This window comes from Lolium rigidum, chromosome 2 (assembly GCF_022539505.1).
Source record: "Lolium rigidum isolate FL_2022 chromosome 2, APGP_CSIRO_Lrig_0.1, whole genome shotgun sequence".
NCBI classification, from domain to species: domain Eukaryota; kingdom Viridiplantae; phylum Streptophyta; class Magnoliopsida; order Poales; family Poaceae; genus Lolium; species Lolium rigidum.
The window spans coordinates 162,443,315-162,465,328 of NC_061509.1; the positions used below are offsets into that span (position 1 = coordinate 162,443,315).

Genomic DNA, 22,014 nt, shown 5'->3' on the forward strand with positions numbered 1-22,014 from the left:
TGAGTATCGGTATGTCAAGTTATCAACTCGACGATTCATGAATTTCCTATATAGTGACGCGATGACAGCACGTCCCTCGGCGTTAATCTCAGCCAGCTCTCTCCTCTCACCTCCCTATATATATACCTCGCCGGGGATATGTGGTGATGCGGCAGAGCAGCAACAGCTAGCGCACCACAAACAATGGCCGCTCCTGCCGCCGTCAGCTGCTTCCTCGCTCTCGTCTTCTTGCTCTGCGCCTCCGCCGCACGGGGCAGCAGATACCCGGAGCAGCAGGCGGCGGACCGCGTGGGGCGGCTGCCGGGGCAGCCCGCCGTGCCGTTCCAGCAGTACGCCGGGTACGTGACCGTGAACGAGTCGCACGGCCGCGCGCTCTTCTACTGGTTCTTCGAGGCCGTCGACGACGCCCCCAAGAAGCCCCTCGTGCTCTGGCTCAACGGCGGTACGTAACCACCATATATCCATCGAATTTGCTATAGCTCCTAGAACTTACTCCACACACTCCCTACGCATACATCAATTGATCAATATGCTGTTTCTTGCACGGCACTATGGTTTAAAGTCTTGCATTGCCTCATCGATCGTATGCGGTAAATGGTAAGTAGATAGGGATTGAGAGATGGAGAAAGGAACGGTTGAGCGGCTTGAATTCTATCGCCCTCTGATAATTGATTGAGGCGGACGTGTTTCTTCTTTCTTCCAAGTTTCGTTGATTTACTAAGCTAGGGAAGATTGGAAGAATCTTCCAAAGTTTAAGAATAGAAGTGGTTAGTTAGGCTGCGCGCGTTGTCTCTACAGCAGAGATGATCGTACATGTACGTCAGTACATGTCGTGTGAATTATGAATTGTGATGGCTCTTGCAAATGAAAGCGTGTTTTTCAGCATCAACAGCGCACTCGCCCCCAACCAATTGAGCGACATTTCAAGTGATCAAGAGCTAGCAGACGTCCCATCAAGTGACTCTGTTAGTACAGTATATATTCTCTAACAGTCGTTTTCTGGTTAGTCTGGTTATTGGTAGTTGTTGTTTGATGATCTACTTAACGTCCATGGAAGGTACACGTTAACTCCACTCCGATTCCTCCGGTCACATATTTACGATGAGTCGCTTTTCAGTGACAAAGGTTTGACCAGTTTTTTTTTTTTTTTTTTTTGCCAAACATAAGATGTCGACAGGCTGTATGAAAATCAGATAGGAAAACAACAAACTGTATAAATATGCCTCAATGAAACGATATTATAATAGTCCACGGCCATGCATGATGATATTCTAGGGAAAATACACCAAAACATTCCATGCCTTGGTTCATATATCATCATGAACAAGACTCATGAAAATAATGTGTAGATTTTCCCTAATTATAAGACGTTTTGATAGGCTAGGTATTACAAGAGGAATTAGCAGTCAAAGCTGCATCTAGAGTCCTGCCAAGGTCCAAAATATAATGGGCTAAAAATATCTGGCCTTGGCAGATAGATCTCCAAAGTGCAAAAGGGTTACAACACAAGTTAGTGCTTCTTATGCATAAATTCATTTGTGATTTTCACAAGGGTTGTAAATTTTCCTGTATTGTTTTTACAAATGTTATAAGGGCGGAATGTCCAAACCATACCTTCACGCCTAGGTTTTTAGTTTGGAAAAATAAAACATCTTATATTAGTGAACAGAGAGAGCATATGCATGGGAAGCACTAATATTTGGGATAGGGGCATGTATATGAAACTGTATTTCAGAAGCTTAGCGAATGTCATATATAACTACGTATTGGAAAGCAAATTTATTTTTTCAAAACGTCTTATATTAGTGAACAGAGGTAGTAGTATATTCCATTTGAAAAATACAGAGGTAGTATATTGCAATAGGTTTCCATGATAATATACTCTGAAGGTGATGGAGACTGGATTTTTGGGCTTACTACTAACAAGCCAAAAAAAAAAACACTCCCTCGTGTCCAAATTAATTGGTGCCGCCATATACTATATCTAGTACAAGTGTACTCCTGAGCTGCATACAACTGATTACTTATCCTAAACTAGTGTGCATACATAAACCAACAGGTTTAGTTAGCTTGCATGAGTAGTTTTTGAACTATACTCTGCGTCTCTGCCTCAGCTTTTTCCGGCGACCTCAGTTTACACATCTAGTGGATGGATTACAGCTCGTATATGCATGGGTAGCAAATGGAGCAGCAATTAGCTGAGTACGCCCACCCGGCCGGCATCGTTTTTCTTCCATTTTCCTTTTCTATCCGACCCTAGCCAATTCTACGGTCAAGCTACGTGCTGTACAGCACGAAACAAGGCGGCCGGCCGGCCGGCCGGCGAGGACCACAGACTCTGTACGTAGCGGTCGAAGCTGCTGTCCACAAGATATGTCGCCATGCCATGCTCCTATGCGCCGTATGATTAGACATGCGCGGCATTGTTCATAGCTGCTGGACTGCTGGTCCCGTACGTAGAGAATATGATGGGCGTGTACGGTGTCTACACATTCTACAGTAACCCTCACACACAGTCTGTAGTGCTTGTATGCGCTAGCTAGCTTAAACGGATTTGATTACTACCCCTAGCTAGCAGCAGCAGTCCTGGTCAACACACGCTCTAGCTTGGCTCCGGGAGCGAATTAAGGCCGGGGTACGTATACGCATATATATGCGCGCGGCCTGTGGAGATTCACTGTGTTTGTTCCAAAGCGCACTATATCTTCTGGAACACTTGACGTAATCCTCGTGACGATCTGTAAAATACTGCCGGTCGTTGTCCCAAGCAAAGCGCCGAAGCAATCCATTCTCGTCAAATTATAGAAGAGGTGCTTGCATCAGCTGTTCCGCAGGCCCTGGATATATAGTACTTTGTGTCAAGCTTTGTATTTCAGGCAATAACGGTTAAAATGCTAACTAGCCAAACCATTCTACTCCCTCCGTCAATTTGGATGTATCTACACACTAAATAGTAGTTACATATATATAAATTTTAACAAATCTCAGGCAACTTTCATGGGACGAAGGGAGTAATTAGTATTGTCCTTTTGTGACGCATGCCTTCAAGATAGCAGTATAAAACAACGTTCTTGTGTGCGTGCACATCTATATGCATACTCTCGCGATTTATGGCGATGTTTGATTTGATCGACCTCCTTTAATTAGCTAACAAGCACGTCCTCCACGCCACTCCGAGGGTCAGGATACAAATCTGGCTCGGGACGTGGTGTTTTCGCTCATAGGTGTATATAAACCTATTATAAAATATACATAAAATATAAAAATGTGAAATAAAATTTTGTCTGTATATCCAGACATCATATAAGTTTTTTTTTGGGGGGGGGGGGGGAGAGAACATTTTTTGTGGCATGTGTAAAAGCCGGGCACAAAAATGTTTTTTCCCAAAAATCTGTGCGCGGACCTGTCTACTTGTACATGCAAAAAAAAATCAATTTTTTTTAACATTATGAAGTATGTTTTCATAAAATGGGTTTAGTGCACCCGTGAGCCTGAATTGTATCTTCAGCTCGGATTGTACTTTTCTTGTTTGTATGGAACCACCATATCCAACGTACCCTTCCAGCTAGAGGGCATGACCCCGTACACAAGGGCCGGCAGCAAGAAGAATATAGCAATGGTTGGCGCTGGATCTTCCAGAGGCGATCTCGGGGACGTCAGAGCCGCCACTAGCTCAACCCCACGAACAACGGCGCCAGGCAGCAGCAAGTAGCTAGTGGACCATGCAATGCAATGCAACGCATGCGCGCGAGGTGGGCGCAGCGCAGGCAGCACTGCCCACAAACGTACAGTGCGATGCATGTCTGCATATGCGCCGACGGGATCGAAGCGGTCAAACAAAAGGAGACGAACCGGCAAGAAAGAAGAAACGGCAGCTAGCAGGCGATCGGTAGAGCGATCGGTGCTGTCGCGCTGTATGCCGAGTCAGTGGATCTCGAATTCTCGATCACATGCGCCGAGCTCCAACGGACAAGAATGGCGGGGGCAGAAAGGGGGAAGGATCTTGCCGGTCCATGCCTAGCGAGCTAGCTATCTTGCAGGGCTATGATTAACGGTGACCGGTGTCGCGTCGATGTCTCTCGCCCTCGCGCGCCATGCGGTGAAGCAGAGATCGACAGCATTTCTTCTTCGTTTTGTCCCTTGTTCCTTCGTCGGCAAATGTAACTTAAACGGGGCAGTATATCACAATGTTTCATTTTGCATACCAATCGGAATTAGAATTTACGGAACACAACGAAACAGAGGCACTGAGCCATACAATGCAGGACAAATCGCAGGGCACAAAACTGAGTGAAATCGACGAACGAAACGTGCACACGGGACCATCCCGTGCACGGTAGAAAGACATTTTCTGAGCTTGCAACGTTCGTGTTGCTCTTGTTGTTTCTGCAGGGCCTGGATGCTCGTCCATCGGGTACGGCGAGGCGGAGGAGCTCGGGCCCTTCCTGGTCCAGAAGGGCAAGCCGGAGCTGAAATGGAACCCCTACTCCTGGAACAGAGGCACGTACCAATTGCCTCACTACTGTTAAACTGTCGTTCTTTGAAACGTTGCGGCTGTACCGGTATCTGCATATTCATGCTCCAGCTTGTTCGAAACTGCAGAGGCCAACCTGATGTTCCTGGAGTCACCGGTGGGCGTCGGCTTCTCCTACACCAACACCAGCTCCGACCTGAAGAAGCTTGGCGATAAGATCACCGGTAAACAATCCTCCAGAGCAATCAGTATCATTTCTGAAGAAAAAAAAGATTAGCTGACCATTACTGAACACTGGATTGTCACGTCTGCAGCTGACGACGCCTACATCTTCCTGCTCAACTGGTTCAAGCGCTTCCCCCAGTACAAATCCCACGAGTTCTACATCGCCGGAGAGAGCTACGCTGGTATGTGAGCTCAGACACAGAGCATGTCAACATCTGAGATATGCAGTTCAGTCAAAGCACGCAACTGAAACCTTAGACTGATGCTCGTGGCTTTCTTGTCAGGACATTACGTCCCGCAGCTGTCCGAGAAGATCTTTGACGGGAACAAGCAAGGCCCCAAGGAGAACCACATCAACTTCAAGGGCTTTATGGTAGCTAACTGTACTAATTCATGACCTTCAGGACCATATCACTCGTAATCTGATGATGATGATGATGCATGATGCAGATAGGGAATGCTCTGATGGACGACGAGACCGACCAGACTGGCATGATCGAGTACGCCTGGGACCACGCCGTCATCTCCGACCGCGTCTACGCTGACATCAAGGCCCACTGCGACTTCAGCATCGAGAACGCGACCAACGCCTGCAACAAGGCGCTGGACGAGTACTTCGCCGTCTACCGCCTCATCGACATGTACAGCCTCTACACGCCCGTCTGCACCGACGCTTCCTTGTCGTCCTTCAGCCGTAGCAAGAAGGTCGGCGTCCACGGCGCCGCACCCAAGATCTTCTCCAAACATGTACACACCAACAGTCCATCTCCGTCTCGACTTCTTCAGAGGCATCGCTGTGGTTCAACAGCTTCATTGTTTCTCTTGCGCGTTGCAGCATGGGTGGTTCATGAGGCCGGCAGGTTACGACCCCTGCAGCAGCGACTACTCCGAGGTCTACTTCAACCGGCCAGATGTCCAGGCAGCGCTGCACGCAAACGTGACCAAGATGGGCTATAACTGGACACACTGCAGGTAAACTTGCTGCATATACTACCGACCGGCAATGCTACTGGAGTGATCTCACAGGCTGACATGTGATGTGTTATTCCCCCTGGTGCAGCGACGCGATCGGCACTTGGAACGATGCTCCCGCCTCGACTCTCCCCATCATCCGCAAGCTCATCGCTGGCGGCATCAGGGTCTGGGTTTTCAGGTAAGTCGATACTTCAGCATGTCTGAACAATGCAAACCCGGAGCTGCTTTCAAATGACAATGTTGCTTGCTGCAGCGGTGACACTGACGGGAGGATCCCCGTGACGGCAACGAGGCTGACCCTGAACAAGCTTGGGCTGAAGAGCGTCCAGGAGTGGACACCGTGGTACGACCATCTGCAGGTAATTAACCTGACTAACTGTCCCAGCCGGTACGTGCAGAAACTCTTCACTAGCCCTTGAGCATCCAATTCACATTTCTTCTTAAAATAGGTGGGTGGGTGGACGATCAACTACGAAGGCCTGACGTTCGTGACGATCCGCGGAGCCGGCCACGAGGTCCCTATGCACACGCCGAGGCAGGCGCTGAGCCTCTTCAGAAGCTTCTTGGGTGACAAGAAGATGCCTCCCACGGCCTTCTCCTAGAGAGGAAACAGGTGTCAAGTCGTTTGTTTCTGATACCGTATATTAGAAAAAAGAACAACTTGTTTCTTGGGTTTCCTTTTCTTTGTTCTCGACCAGTGTTACAGATGTAATTCGATTGGAACAATCGTTTAATTAATAAAAGAAGTCAACGGTGCTGATTGGTTTACACAACAAAGTGGCCTGCCTCTTGGATAGCCATGTTTGTGCAATCTGTTGTGTTCTGGTACTCAACTGTACACGTATATCCTGAACAAAAATGCAAAGTGTATCGGCTAATTAACTGTGAAGCTTTGTGCATGTATAGGGGAACAACTAAAAGTGTATAATACAAGCAATTCAACTGTACATACTGCATTGGATTCATAGTACCAAATCCCACTTTCAAATATAATTATTAAATCATAAATCAAGCATTTGAATTCATGTTTTTCGCTGATTTTTAGCATCAGAATGTAGATACACAAAGACAAATCAGGTAAGCAAACAAATATTCATTAGTCACACCTGACAGCTTGCGAGTGATACATGAACCAGACACCACCATGGCTCTGGTTTACTTCTGCAACCCTGGAACTAATCTTTCTTTGGCATGGCAGCTAGCCTAGTATACATCCGTGCCATAGATTGATAGCCTCTAATATCGCCTGAGCGCAGGAGATTACCTATGTTGCAAAAAAAAGGATAGTCAGGGACTAGCAGAAAATTTAAAACATACAAAGTATTAAAGCTGGCCATATTTCGAAACCAAATTTCTACCACCTCAGTCTAGAGGTAATTCAAATAACACATCATGAACTACTGAATCCTTCAAAATTTTCATGCATCATAGATTTGTGTACAATGAGAACATAAATACTAATCAGTTCACCAGTAGAAATAATGAGTAATGCAGTTAGAAAAACTTAAAGAGTACAATATGAAGCTACCTGAGTCACAGTTAAGTGGGCTATCTGCTTCTGGATGTGCCATCAAAGCAATTATGGCTCTGCAAACAGATTGTAAGGTCCATGCAGGGCTCCAAGCATTTTTCAATATATCCAAGCATATTTCACCTGTCTAGAAAAATAAACAAGAGAAGAAATTGAGGAATTCCCCTTATTTTTGTATTTAACAATCATAAAGACACCTCAAACTGTGTTTGCACGATGTATTCAGGTGTTGCAGGAAATTTCAACAATGAAACCAAGAAAATCCTAACAGCACATGGCTTTATATTTGCAGAACAAGGATTCAGGTCGTAGCAGAAAAATCCTAATAAGAACTAGGAACCACAACCTTAGAATTCTACATACCTTTAGCAAAGTAATAAAAAAAAGTCAAAGAGAATGCCCTAAATAAACATATATTTACAACAAACAAAAAAAGCTTTTGAGAAGTAACCTTGAAGTGAACATTTGGGTGGAAAATTTTGGTCATGAAGCGGACTTGTGGAGGCAGCAGAGGGTACTGCTCAGGAATTGAGAATGCGAGTTGAAATACACCGCCTTCAAAAGGTGTCTCTGATGGGCCCTAATGACACATACAGTAAGAAAACGAATCAGTACACAGCTGGTATTGATCATTCTGGCATCACCTTGCAATAGAAACAAACACCTTGATTAGAGCAGTCCACTTGAATATATTTGAATCATCGCAGATTAATTGGATATCTGGGTCCGCTGACTTTTCTCGCTGCACCTCCTTGTACTCCTTGAAGAGCCTAGCTCTAGATGCCTATTGATAGAAGACATTCTGATTTTTCAGAACTTTCGAATTGCATCTTTAAGAACCCGTAAGGTCATTAATCGAGAACATTAGGAAATAAAATAGCATGATTTAAACGGAGACAAGATAGTTCTAATTATGCCTGTTAAAATCGATACAACTGTTTTCTAAAAAGCAACTGACAAGCCTGTATGGGCTGCGCTGGACACTAGGAAATATCCTCCACCTAGCCAATTTATCCCGTCACACTTTAGCTAGCATGACTGGCCAAACAAGCAGCAGAATATCTTGCTGTCCGATATGAATCAGTAGCTACTAAGCCTTAGAATGGATATATTAGAGATACACTAACGAAAGAAGTACCTAAATTAGGGGTGTACTGGCTTTTGCATCATATACAAACTTTGTTTTGCAGTGAATCATCATATACTAACTTGAACTAACAAGGTTAGCAGCCGGGTTGTACTGGTTGAGGCCAAGACACCACTAACCAAAATCATTCAATGTGTATGAGATTACTGACATACTTCATCATATCTAATTTACTATGCAAGAGATGAAAAATTAACTGTGGGGGCTGACCTGCATCTCTCTTCCTTACTGATGATCACGAACCTGATTTGCGAATGTATCTGTCAAATGCAGCCAAGAAAATAAAGCAGATGTTACGTTCTCTAATGCGTAATGACAATGGTGCTTATAAAAGGAAAATATTTGGTAACATGAACAAAAAATCGCAGGAATATAAAATCTAAGGGCTAGATTTAGAAATAAACATATATCCACGAGGATTAATGACCATAATCCATATTTCGTAGGAATATTCTTGTCAATGCAGAGATCACCTAGCAAACGGATCTCCCAAATCCATCTATTAGACTACATAACTGAGACATTAAAACTATTGTCGACATGTAGAGCATGATAATCATCTAGGGCTTCCTTACCAACAAAGAAATCCCGCCCAGATGGATCTTTAATCCACGCCAATCCAATTGAGCGCAGGAGGAACTGGCGCTGAGTCCCTTCGATTCAAGCGGTGGGAGTGCGGCGTGCCTCGGATCGGAGGACGCTCTTTTTTTCCTTTTGATGGATCGAAGCAAAGGGAATTCTCAGGACGGGTGGACAGAGAAGGGAACAGGGGAACGGGAGTATACTCTAGGGGCGCGCGTTTGGTAGCGTGGAGGCCTTTTTTTTCTGCATGTGAAGAGACGAAATCAAGCCGTTTGGTAGCAGTGTGTTCCCTAAAAATCCGCTCTCTAGCACAAGCCCTAAACATGAAAAAGGCGAGTTGAGTTCACCGAACTCGGCTAGGGTGTCAAGGTGGGATCCCGGTGGGATGTCATTTTGTACTATGTAGTTCAAATTTTGATGTCAAAATTTGTACTAAAAAAGTCAAATTATACTACAAGTGGGACAAAAGTGGGATCCCACTTGACACCCTTAAACTCGGCGTATTTAAGTTGTAAAATGGCTGGCGCAGAACAGAGCCTGTAAACCAAAACTGTAAAACAGTAGTTTACGGGCTCTGTTCTGTGCCAGCGGCATCCGAACCCGTAAAACAAGGTTTATAAAATTTATTTGCATATGATCGATCAAACGTGACCTCCACCACAAGGTGGTGTCTTCAATCTCCGTGTAGTTGTGGCCCGCCTCTTCTTCCGATTTCCATCGGCCGTGAGCTCCACCACACCCTCGTCCCCTTCTTCCCCCTCTTCCGCCTCGCCCCCACAGTCGTTCTCATTGCCAAACAGAGGGAGTGGGTTAATGTTCACCTCCTCCAACATCTCCATGTACGTGGTGGAATCGTTCCTAATTTGACGAGGCCTCCGTACCTACTCGCAATCAAAAAAAAGGAGGAAGAGTTCATGTGTACCTTGCTGACCCGTCGTCGAGCACGTCCTGGGCGGCGTTTGCGGTGGCTTCCGGAGGCGGCGGCGGCGTTGGCGGGGATGGGCACGAAGGCGGGACGCCACGGGTAGTCAACGCCTTCACCTTGGTCCTTTTCGGACCCGAATTCTTCGGTCTCGCACGGGCTGCCTTCGGCTTCACTGCCGACCCATCACCAGTGACCGCTGCGGCACCGGCTTGCGGGACCAGATGCGTTTCCGCGCGCCGCCGCTTCACCCCCAGTCATCGACGAGATCGTCGAAGCAACATCGGCGGGGGTCACAGGGGTGGGAGCGGTCGCCGGGGTGGTTGGTGGAGCGGCGGAAGCTCCTGCGACCACGGGAGAGGGTGGCGGCGCCTGCACGGTAGCAACGGCGGCCGGCGGGGTAGCAACGACGGCTGGGGGTCGATTTGAGACTCATCGGGGACAAATCGGAGGGTGGCGGCGCAGAGGAAGGTGAGGACGCACATATCGGCGGCGACGGCGGTTGGAAGGAGCTGAAAGTTCAATCGCGCGCAAATTAGGGATTGTGTTCGGTCTGCGTTCGGTTCGCTCCGTCGGCCCCTACAAATACAGGCCGACGGAGCGAACCGAACGCAGCCCGAAAAAATATTTTAAGTTTTGGCCCGTTTACAGTCACTGATCGACTTTCCCCGCTGGCCCACCACCGCCTTTCCTCGCTGGCCCGCCGCCGCCGCCGCCTTCGTCTCCAGTCGCCTCCCCCTGCTCAACGCCTCAGCTCGTCCCCATCTCCGACTCCAATCGTCTGGCCTCTGCTCGGCCGGTCGGCCCTGCCCGTCTACCCCCAGCTCGGCTCGTCCCCGGCTGCCTTCGATGGACGCCGACGAGGAGGCAACTTAATGGTATGATACTATCTTATCAAAATGTAGCTCTATTTTGGTGTTCTTGTTTTTTATAGTCATTTTGTTGTTGTACTTGATGAAATATGCAAATTGAATCTGCTTGGACCTCTTTTATTGAATACATTTGCTCTTTTCTGTGAAAAAAAAATTAGAGCTTGGTTTCGACCCCCCTCGGTTCAGTTCCTGGCTCCGCCACTGATTGCAATGCCAATCTTATTAGTCAATGCACGCATGTCATTGGCACGAGTGTCATTACGATGACAATGCCTCAATGGTTGCATGTGCTCACCAAGCTATGAGTGTCATCTGCGATGTTTGTACACGTTTTGCATGGTTGTCATTGCAATGCCTTTGTAAGACTAGAAATTCTTGAGATAGGACGGTCGTCATGCACGGTCAGAGGCAAAAGCTTCCAGCCTTCTTTTTTTTTTTTTTGAGGTAAAAAACTTATATTAAACCGAGCAAGCAAGCCGCCTCATTAAAAACCTTCCAGTCCCCTTCGGTATCCTGGTAAGGAAAAGAGTGCGTAAGAAACTTGCTGCCCCAAATCCTCCACCACTTACCTCCTCGTCAGCCCCGTCGATGGCCACGATCAGGAAGGTCGATCGATCAGGGCCCCCGATTTCTAGAGGCCCCCGATTTCCTGCAGCCCACTACTCATTTTCAGCAGCCTAGACCCAACAACGCACCATCGATCTTTTGCCTAAAAGAATACAGACGGGACGACGAGACCGATCAGTTCGCGTCCCCAATCGAGATCGAGATCGATTCCACGACGTTTGGAGTGCTCCTGTAGATATGTTCCGCGTCGCGCCGGCGTGGGTGTGCGAGTGGCCACGCCCGGCTGCTCCTTCCGATCCTCAGTACCTCATCAGTCTACCATGCGATCAGCAGACCTGGTATGTGTAGTTGTTTACCAATCTACCAACAGCGCTGCCTACCAATCTACCATGGCCTAAATTTCACATGTAAGGAGTAAGAACAGATTCAATTGCTCTTAGTGTAAAACAAACCTGAATTTCAATAATTTGTTGATGTTTCAGTTGAGAAACCCCTGATTTGTAGAGTGATACGTCTCAAACGTATCTATAATTTCTTATGTTTCATGCTACTTTTATGACGATACTCACATGTTTTATACACATTATATGTCATATTTATGCGTTTTCCGGAACTAACCTATTGACGATATGCCGAAGTGTCAATTCCTGTTTTCTGCTGTTTTTGGTTTCAGAAATCCTAGTAAGGAAATATTCTCGGAATCGGACGAAATCAATGCCCAGCATCCTATTTTTCCACGAAGCTTCCAGAACACCCGAGAGCCACCAGAGGGGAGCCCTGGTGGGCCCAGATTATAGAGCGGCGCGGCCAGGGCCTGGGCCGCGCCCCCCTGTTGTGTCATCGCCCCGTCAGCCTTCCGACTCCGCCTCTTCGCCTATTTAAAGGTCCCTGATCTAAAACTTCGATACGGAAAAGCCACGGTACGAGAAACCTTCCAAAGCCGCCGCCATCGCGAAGCCAAGATCTGGGGTACAGGAGTCTCTGTTCCGGCACGCTGCCGGGACGGGGAAGTGCCCCCGGAAGGCATCTCCATCGACACCACCGCCATCTTCATCACCGCTGCTGTCTCCCATGAGGAGGGAGTAGTTCTCCATCGAGGCTCGGGGCTGTACCGGTAGCTATGTGGTTAATCTCTCTCCTATGTACTTCAATACAATGATCTCATGAGCTGCCTTACATGATTGAGATTCATATGAGTTTTGTATCACTATTAGTCTATGTGCTACTCTTGTGATGTTATTAAAGTAGTCTATTCCTCCTTCACGGCGTAATGGTGACAGTGTGTGCATCGTGTAGTACTTGGCGTAGACTATGATCATAATCTCTTGTAGGTTATGGAGTTAATTATTACTATGATAGTATTGATGTGATTTATTCCCCCTTCGTAGTGTGATGGTGACAGTGTGCATGCTATGTTAGTACTCGGTTTAAATTGCAAAGATCTATTATGCTCTAAAGGTTACTTAAATATGAATGTCGAATGTTGTGGAGCTTGTTAACTCCGGCATTGAGGTGCTCTCGTAGCCCTACACAACGAATGGTGTTCATTATCAAACAAGAGTATATGTAGCACAAAGGAAGATAGCTTATTTATTTATGTGATCAATGTTGAGAGAGTCCACTAGTGAAAGTATGATCCCTAGGCCTTGTTTCCAAATACTGCAATCATCGCTTGTTTACTGTTTTACTGCATCTTTACTTCCTACAATATTACTACCATCAACTGCACGCCAGCAAGCACTTTTCTGGCGCCGTTACTACTGCTCATATTCATTCATACTACTTGTATTTCACCATCTCTTCGCCGAACTAGTGCACCTATACATCTGACAAATGTATTAGGTGTGTTGGGGACACAAGAGACTTCTTGTATTGTGATCGCAGGGTTGCTTGAGAGGGGTATCTTTGACCTCTTCCTCCCTGAGTTCGATAAACCTTGGGTGATCCACTTAAGGGAAACTTGCTGCTGTTCAACAAACCTCTGCTCTTGGAGGCCCAACACTGTCTACAAGAATAGAAGCACCCGTAGACATCAAGCACTTTTCTGGCGCCGTTGCCGGGGAGAAAAGGTAAAAGGCATTCATACTCCGGTCCCAGGTAACTAAGTACTTTTCTGTTGCCGTTGTGTGTGTGCTCGAAGCTATTTCCTTTAGATCCTGCAATTGCATATTTTTGTTTCTTGTTAAACACTAGTAAGGCATAATGGAAAACATCTGTGAGCTTTTTGTACTATTTCCTGAGTCAAGACATGAATGGTTTAATGCAAAAATTAAAAAACCTATGGAACCTTATTTGTGTGCTAGTAGCAATGATATTAGTATGAACGCTTTGAACACCATTATTGCTAATGATATAGAAAATTCTAAGCTTGGGGAGGTCGGTTTTGATGAAAATGATCTCTTTAGCCCTCCGGGTATTGAGGAGAAAGTTTATGTTGATTATGATATGCCTCCCATATATGATGATTATAATGATAGTGGTCTTTTGGTGCCGCCTACTATGGAGGATAAATTTAATTATAATTACAATATGCCTTCTATATTTGATGATAGCTACTTTGTTGAATTTGCTCCCACTACAATTAATAAGAATGACTATGCTTATGTGGAGAGTAATGATACTTTTATGCATGAGACTCATGATAAGAATGTTTCACTTGATAGTTATATTGTTGAGTTTGCTCATGATGCTACTGGATATTATTATGAGAGAGGAAAATATGGTTGTAGAAATTTTCATGTTACTAAAACACCTCTCTATATGCTGAAAATCTTGAAGTTACACTTGTTTTATCTTTCTATGCTTGTTGCATTATGCTTCATGAATTTGTTTATTTACAAGATTCCTTTTCATAGAAAGTGGGTTAGGCTTAAATTTGTTTTGAACTTGCTTCTTGATGCTCTCTTTTGCTTCAACTCTTATTTCTTGCGAGTGCATCATTAAAACTGTTGAGCCCATCTTAATGGCTATAAAGAAAGAACTTCTTGGGAGATAACCCATGTGTTTATTTTACTACAGTACTTTTTTTTTATATTTGTGTCTTGGAAGTTGTTACTACTATATCAACCTCTCCTTATCTTTATTTTATTGCATTGTTGTGCCAAGTAAAGTCTTTGATAGTAAGGTTGATACTAGATTTGGATTGCTGCGCAGAAACAGATTCCTTGCTGTCACGAATTTCAATATGCTTCTCTGTAGGTAACTCAGAAAAATCTTCCAATTTACATGCGTGATCCTCAGAGATATGTACGTAACTTTCATTCAATTTGAGCATTTTCATCTGAGCAAGTCTGGTGCCTCAAATAAATTCGTCTTTACGGACTGTTCGGTTTTGACAGATTCTGCCTTTTATTTCGCATTGCCTCTTTTGCTGTGTTGTATGGATTTATTTGTTCCATTAACGTCCAGTAGCTTTGTGCAATGTCCAGAAGTGTTAAGAATGATTGTGTCACCTCTGAACATGTGAATTTTTGATTATGCACTAACCCTCTAATGATTTTGTTTTGAGTTTGGTGTGGAGGAAGTTTTCAAGGGTCAAGAGAGGAGGATGATACAATATGATCAAGAAGAGTGAAAAGTCTAAGCTTGGGGATGCCCCCGTGGTTCATCCCTGCATATTTCAAGAAGACTCAAGCATCTAAGCTTGGGGATGCCCAAGGCATCCCCTTCTTCATCGACAACTTATCAGGTTCCTCTAGTGAAACTATATTTTTATTCCGTCACATCTTATGTACTTTACTTGGAGCGTCTGTTTTCTTTTATTTTTGTTTGTGTTTGAATAAATTCATGCTTGTGTGGGAGAGAGACACGCTCCGTTGGTTCGTATGAACACATGTGTTCTTAGCTTTACTTTTAATGTTCGTGGCGAAATTTGAACTACTTCATTCATTGCTATATGGTTCGAAACGGAAAATGCTGCATGTGGTAATTGGTATAATGTCTTGAATAATGTGATACTTGGCAATTGTTGTGCTCATATAGATCATGTTTAAGCTCTTGCATCATGTACCTTATACCCATTAATGAATAACTACATAGAGCTTGTTAAAATCTGGTTTGCATGATTAGTTTCTCTAGAGTCTAGATATTTTCTGGTTGAGGTGTTTGAACAACAAGGAGACAATGTAAAGTCTTATAATAGTTACAATATGTTCATATGTGAGCTTTGCTGCACCTCTTATACTTGAGTTTGCTTCAAACAACCTTGCTAGCCTAGCCTTGTATTGAGAGGAATTCTTCTCGTGCATCCAAATCTTTGAGCCAATAACCATGCCATTTGTGTCCACCATACCTACCTACCACATGGTATTTCTCCGTCATTCCAAAGTACATTACTTGAGTGCTACCTTTAAAATTCTATTCTTTGTCTTTGCAATATATAGCTCATGGGAAAAATAGCTTAAAAACTATTGTGGTGAAGAATATGTACTTATGTGTCTTATTTCTTAATAAGTTGCTTGTTGAGAGGTAACCATGTTTTCTGGGGACGCCATCAACTTTTACCTTTGTTGAATATCATGTGAGTTGCTATGCATGTTCGTCTTGTCTGAAGTAAGGGCGATTTTCATGATCAAATGGTTTGAGTATGCATACTGTTAGAGAAGAACATTGGGCCGCTAACTAAAGCCATGATTCATGGTGGAAGTTTCAGTGTGGACAACTAATCCTCAATCTCTTATGAGAATATTAACTGTTGTTGAATGCTTATGCATTAAAGAGGAGTCCATTATCTGTCATCTATGTTGTCCCGGTATGGATGTCTAAGTTGAGAATAATCAAAAGCGAGAAATCCAATGCGAACTTTCTCCTTAGACCTTTGTACAGGCGGCATAGAGGTACCCCTTTGTGACACTTGGTTGAAACATATGCTATGCAATGATAATCCGTGTTAATCCAAGCTAATTAGGACAAGGTGCGGGCACTATTGGTATACTATGCATGAGGCTTGCAACTTATAGGATATCTTATACATAACTCATATGCTTTATTACTACCGTTGACAAAATTGTTTCTTGGTTTCAAAATGAAAAGCTCTAGCACAAATATAGTAATCCCTGCTTCCCTCTGCGAAGGGCCTATCTTTTACTTTATTGTTGAGTCAGTTTGCCTATTCTTTCTATCTTAGAAGCAAACACTTGTGTCAACTGTGTGCATTGATTCTTACATGTTTACTTATTGCACTTGTTATATTGCTTTGTGTTGACAATTATCCATGAGATATACATGTTGAAGTTGAAAGCAACCGCTGAAACTTTATCTTCCCTTGTGTTGCTTCAATGCTTTTACTTCGAATTTATTGCTTTATGAGTAACTCTTATGCAAGTCTTATTGATGCTTGTCTTGAAAATATTATTCATGAAAAGTCTTTGCTATATGATTCATTTGTTTACTCATTATCTTTACCATTGCTTTGAATCGCTGCATTCATTACATATGCTTTACAATAGTATGATCAAGATTATGATAGCATGTCACTTCAGAAATTATCTTTGTTATCATTTACCTACTCGAGGGCGAGTAGGAACTAAGCTTGGGGATGCTTGATACGTCCCAAACGTATCTATAATTTCTTATGTTCCATGCTACTTTTAAGATGATACTCACATGTTTTATACACATTATATGTCATATTTATGCGTTTTCCGGAACTAACCTATTGACGAGATGCCGAAGTGCCGGTTTCGTTTTCTGCTGTTTTTGGTTTCGAAATCCTAGTAAGGAAATATTCTCGGAATCGGACGAAATCAATGCCCGAGCATCCTATTTTTCCACGAAGCTTCCAGAACACCCGAGAGCCACCAGAGGGGAGCCCTGGTGGGCCCAGATGATAGGGCAGCGCGGCCAGGGCCTGGGCCGCGCCCCCCTGTTGTGTCATCGCCCCGTCAGCCTTCCGACTCCGGCTCTTCGCCTATTAAAAGGTCCCTGACCTAAAACTTCGATACGGAAAAGCCACGGTACGAGAAACCTTCCAGAGCCGTGATGACCCACAAGTATAGGGGGTGTATCGTAGTATCTTCGATAAGTAAGAATGTCGATCCCAACGAGGAGCAGAAGGTGTTGACAAGCAGTTTCGATGAAGGATTCACTGTAAATGCTCACAGACAAGTATTCAGGGGGTTTTGATGTAACAGATGAATAAACTACCAGTAAGTAAAGTGCGAGAGTAATAATTGCAGTGAGTGGCCCAATCCTTTTTAGCACAAAGGACAAGCCGGTTTGTTTACTTATAATAACCAAACGTTCTCGAGGACACACGGGATTTTAGTCTAGTGCTTTCGCTACATACGGCTAATTAATCTTCATTGTTTTGATAAGTGTTGTGTGGGTGAACCTATGCTAATGTACCGCCCTTCCTAGGACTAATACAAACTTGTGATTATACCCCTTGCAAGCATCCGCAACTACAAGAAAGTAATTAAGATAAATCTAACCACAGCTTTAAACTCTGAGATCCTGCTATCCCTCCTGTATCGATATACCAACGGGGGCTTAGGTTTCTGTCACTCCGGCAACCCCGCAATTGGCAAACGAGTACAAGATGCATTCCCCTAGGCCCATAAAGGTGAAGTGTCGTGTAGTCGACGTTCACACGACACCACTAGAAGAATAACACCACAACTTAAATATCATAACATTGAATATTACTCAACCATACTTCACTACTAATATTTAGACTTCACCCATGTCCTCAAGAACTAAACGAACTACTCACGAGACATCATATGGAACATGATCAGAGGTGATATGATGATGAATAACAATCTGAACATAAACCTTGGTTCAACGGTTTCACTCAATAGCATAACAAGTAGAAATCAACACCGGGAGAGTTTCCCCTATCAAACAATCAAGATCAAACCCAAATTGTTACAGCGGTGACGGCGTGCAGCGGTGGAGACGGCGGTGATGATGATGAAGATGATGATGATGGTGATGGAGATGATGTCCAGCTCCATGACGGTGACGATGGCGTCGATTTCCCCCTCCGGGAGGGAATTTCCCCGGCGGATCTCAGCCTGCCGAAGAGCTCTTTTCTCTCTGGTGTTCTCCGCCCCGCAGAGGCGGCTGTGGCTCTTCGCGATGTACCCCTGGAGCTTAGGTTTTCGGGACGAAGGCGTACGCGAAGAAAAGGAGGCGAGAGGGGGCTGTGGGCCCCCTCCTCACAGGGCGGCGCGGCCAGGCCTTGGGCCACGCCGGCCTATGGGGTGGGCCCACCTCGGGTCCCCTCGGCTCCCCCTTCTGGCTCCCTTCGTCTTCTGGAAAAATAGGATTTTTCATATAATTTCCGTCAACTGTTGATCTTCCGAAATATATATTGCATTCTGACGGCGCTTTTTCCAGCAGAATCCTGACTCCGGTGCGCGATCCTCCAATAATCATGAAACATGCAAAATAGATGAAATAACATAACTCCAAATATGAAATATATCAATGAATAACAACAAATTATGATATAAAATAGTGATGCAAATTGGACGTATCAACTCCCCCCAAGCTTAGACTTCGCTTGTCCCCAAGCGAAACTGAACTCGGTAAACAGGACCACATGTTTGTGGAGTGAAGAGTCGATAAATCAAATACGGACAAGAAGCATCATATTCATTCACACAAGACATTCTAGTGAACAACTTCCTCATATAACTCAACTTGAAACAAGTATAAGGTAATCACAAATAAAGGTGCATAAGAAATCATAGTTGGTGATGGCAAACTTCGTTCTTGGTCAGAGAACAATTAACCGGTTATTCTTATCTATCAAGCAGCGCTCTCATGTTAAAGTTTATATGGCTCATCTTGCATACTCAATCATAATGATCATTGATAACTTTCAAAGCTATATTCATTCAAATAAAACTTGTACTAAACAAGGAAGAGTAAAAGACATGATGAAGCAAATCACAATATAATGGTTTGATCACAACAACTCAAATGCTTGCTTGAGATGGAGGGAAATAGGTTTACTGACTCAACATAAAGTAAAAGACAGGCCCTTCGCAGAGGGAAGCAGAGATTAAATCATGTGCTAGAGCTTTTTCAGTTTTGAAATCATATAAAGAGAATAAAAGTAATATTTTGAGAGGTGTTTGTTGTTGTCAACGACTGGTAGCGGGTACTCTAACCCCCTTTCCAGACAAACTCTCGAAGAGCGGCTCCCATTAAGGCATTTTCATTTTGGGTGGCACCCCTTCCAACCTTACTTTCACAAACCATGGCTAACCGAATCCTCGGGTGCCTGCCAACAATCTCATACCATGAAGGAGTGCCTTTTTATTTTAGTTTTATTTAGATGACACTCTCCCAACCTTTGCTTTCTCAAGCCATGGCTAACCGAATCCTCGGGTGCCGTCCAACAATCACATACCATGGAGGAGTGTCTATTTGTAGTATCATGAAGGTTAATTAATCGGGGCTGGGAACCCCATTGCCAGCTCTTTTTGCAAAATTATTGGATAAGTGGATGAAGCCACTAGTCCATTGGTGAAAGTTGCCCAACAAGATTGAAAGATAAAACACCACATACTTCCTCATGAGCCATAAAACATTGACACAAATAAGAGATGATAAATTTTGAATTGTTTAAAGGTAGCACACGAAGTATTTACTTGGAATGGCAGGAAATACCATGTAGTAGGTAGATATGGTGGACACAAATGGCATAGGTTTGGGTTGAGGTTTGGATGCACGAGAAGCATTCCCTCTCAATACAGGTCTTTGGCTAGCAAGGTTAATTAGCAATCACAAAAGTTGAGGGAAACAAACGAATATACATGTGATAGAAACAATCATGCATCTTTCTTGTAAGCACAAACAATTTTAACTTCAGAATAATAAGCTATGAGCTAACAAGAAAGGAAGACAATGAAACAACTATATATATTTCTCTTTTCTACTTAAACCTCAAGGTGTTGTTGCTATTGACCAATGCTAAGTTTGCCAAAACCAAATAGATTTACTCAATGCTCCCAAAGTGGTACCAATACTAAAATCAAGATCAATCATATAATAGAAATTGCAAACTAAAATAAGGTGTGCAATATGTAAATGATAAGACTTCTCATTAATATTTCATAACGATAACCCACTCCAAGGGATACATAGACAACCGACTAAAGGAGAGATACTTCCACACTGCAACCCATCTTATATGATAACTTCCCTACTCATGATATGACACTACTTGATAGTAAAAAGTAAAAGGTAGTGATGATGTGATACCGCGGCACTCCCCAAGCTTGGAACAAACCAAGGGGATGCCAATACCGATGATGAATTACTCCTTTGGCGATGGTGGTGATGAATTCCCATCATCAGACTTCCAAGGAAGAGGCTCTCCATCAACAAACGACATCTTGGTCTCGGGAATCCTGAAACTAGCAGCATGGCTTATGTGTTTAAACCTGTTTTCATACTCACAGTTCTGATTCTGAACGTCATAGAGTTGAGCTTGGAGTTTGTTGGTGGTGTCGTGAAGTGAGAGGATGTCGCCCCATAGCTTTGCAGTTTCCTTCTCGTGTTCAACAATGAGTTCAGACACAATCTTGTGGAAGATATCCACCTCACGCTCAGCCATCTTCTTGTAGTTGAAGACCTCTTGTTCTAGCTTCTCCATCCTGTCTTCCAAGCTTCCTTCTCCTTTAGGACCCTGGACATCTTTGATCTGCAGCTCCCCATCAACGAGCAGCAACTCCTTGGGATGCATCCTCAGCTCGTTCATGTACAAGTTGTCAAAGTCCTTGCAGGAGCTGTCCTTCGGAGTTTCTGACGAAGACATGATACCTCTAGATCCGAAGCAAATCCTGGCAGAAACAACTCGAAACAAAACGCGTCGAGAAAACGATATACGGACCTCAAGGGGTCCGGGGGATTATATAGCAGGAATTTGTATGTCATAAGGAAAGTACCAGGTCGAACCGGAGTCGGAAAGGGGTGACGAGGCGGCCAGCTCATAGGGCGGCGCGGGCCAAGGCCTGGCCGCGCCGGCCTATGGGGGCACGCTCTCGTGCGTCTCCTCCACTCCGTTTCGATCTCGTAATTTTTCATATTTTCCATAAACAGCAAAAACATTGTTCGGAAAGTAAATCGCGAACTTTTTATTACCTGTACTGTTACCTATTCAAAGTCGAGTTCTGGCGGACTGTCAATTTGACCTTTGATGAAAGCCTCTGGTGTTTCCACTCGAATAACATCAACATCTACATTATAAGAATCACCCGAGATATAATGCTTGAGTCTTTGTCCATTCACCACTTGTGTGGCATTGCCTTGGAGAGAACTAATTTTAATTGCTCCTGAACGATACACCTCCTCAACAACATATGGTCCTTCCCATTTCGAGAGTAATTTCCCTGCAAAGAATCTGAGACGGGACCGATACAATAGGACTTTATCCCCAATATTAAACTCTCTTTTTATAATCCTTCTATCATGCCATTTCTTAACTTTCTCTTTAAAGAGTTTAGCATTTTCATAAGCTTCACTTCTCCATTCATCTAGAGAACTTAATTGCAGCAACCTCTTATTACCGGCTAGTTTAGGATCTTTATTTAGTTCTCTAACAGCCCAATAAGCCTTGTGCTCTAGTTCTAAAGGTAAATGACAAGCTTTTCCATAAACCATTTTATAAGGTGACATTCCCATGGGGTTTTTATAAGCGGTTCTATAAGCCCATAGTGCTTCCTTCAATTTACTAGCCCAATTCTTTCTAGTTTTATTAACGAG

General features: G+C 44.1%; 2 protein-coding genes across 3 annotated transcripts; one reads left to right on the forward strand and one right to left on the reverse strand.

The window, feature by feature from the left end:
- The first annotated feature begins 14 nt into the window (after window positions 1-14).
- LOC124692526 (serine carboxypeptidase-like 34) lies at window positions 15-6,442 on the forward strand. The gene is made up of 10 exons (XM_047225925.1): window positions 15-442; window positions 4,393-4,500; window positions 4,603-4,698; window positions 4,789-4,881; window positions 4,984-5,072; window positions 5,150-5,446; window positions 5,535-5,671; window positions 5,760-5,852; window positions 5,928-6,033; window positions 6,124-6,442. The coding sequence occupies exons 1-10, from the start codon at window positions 184-186 to the stop codon at window positions 6,274-6,276; spliced, it is 1,431 nt and encodes a 476-aa protein (XP_047081881.1). The 5' UTR covers window positions 15-183; the 3' UTR covers window positions 6,277-6,442.
- On the reverse strand, window positions 6,106-9,180 carry LOC124692527 (protein PEROXIN-4-like). Of its 2 annotated transcripts, XR_006999579.1 has the most exons (7): window positions 8,928-9,180; window positions 8,563-8,612; window positions 7,870-7,989; window positions 7,657-7,785; window positions 7,203-7,332; window positions 6,781-6,938; window positions 6,106-6,522 (listed from the first exon to the last, which is right to left on the reverse strand). XR_006999579.1 is itself a non-coding variant. In XM_047225926.1 (6 exons), the coding sequence occupies exons 2-6, from the start codon at window positions 8,566-8,568 to the stop codon at window positions 6,850-6,852; spliced, it is 474 nt and encodes a 157-aa protein (XP_047081882.1). In that variant the 5' UTR covers window positions 8,569-8,612; window positions 8,928-9,180; the 3' UTR covers window positions 6,576-6,849. The 2 variants fall into 2 exon arrangements, 1 of the variants encoding a protein (XP_047081882.1); XM_047225926.1 differs by lacking the exon at window positions 6,106-6,522 and having other exon boundaries at window positions 6,576-6,938.
- Between the last annotated feature and the right edge of the window lie 12,834 nt (window positions 9,181-22,014).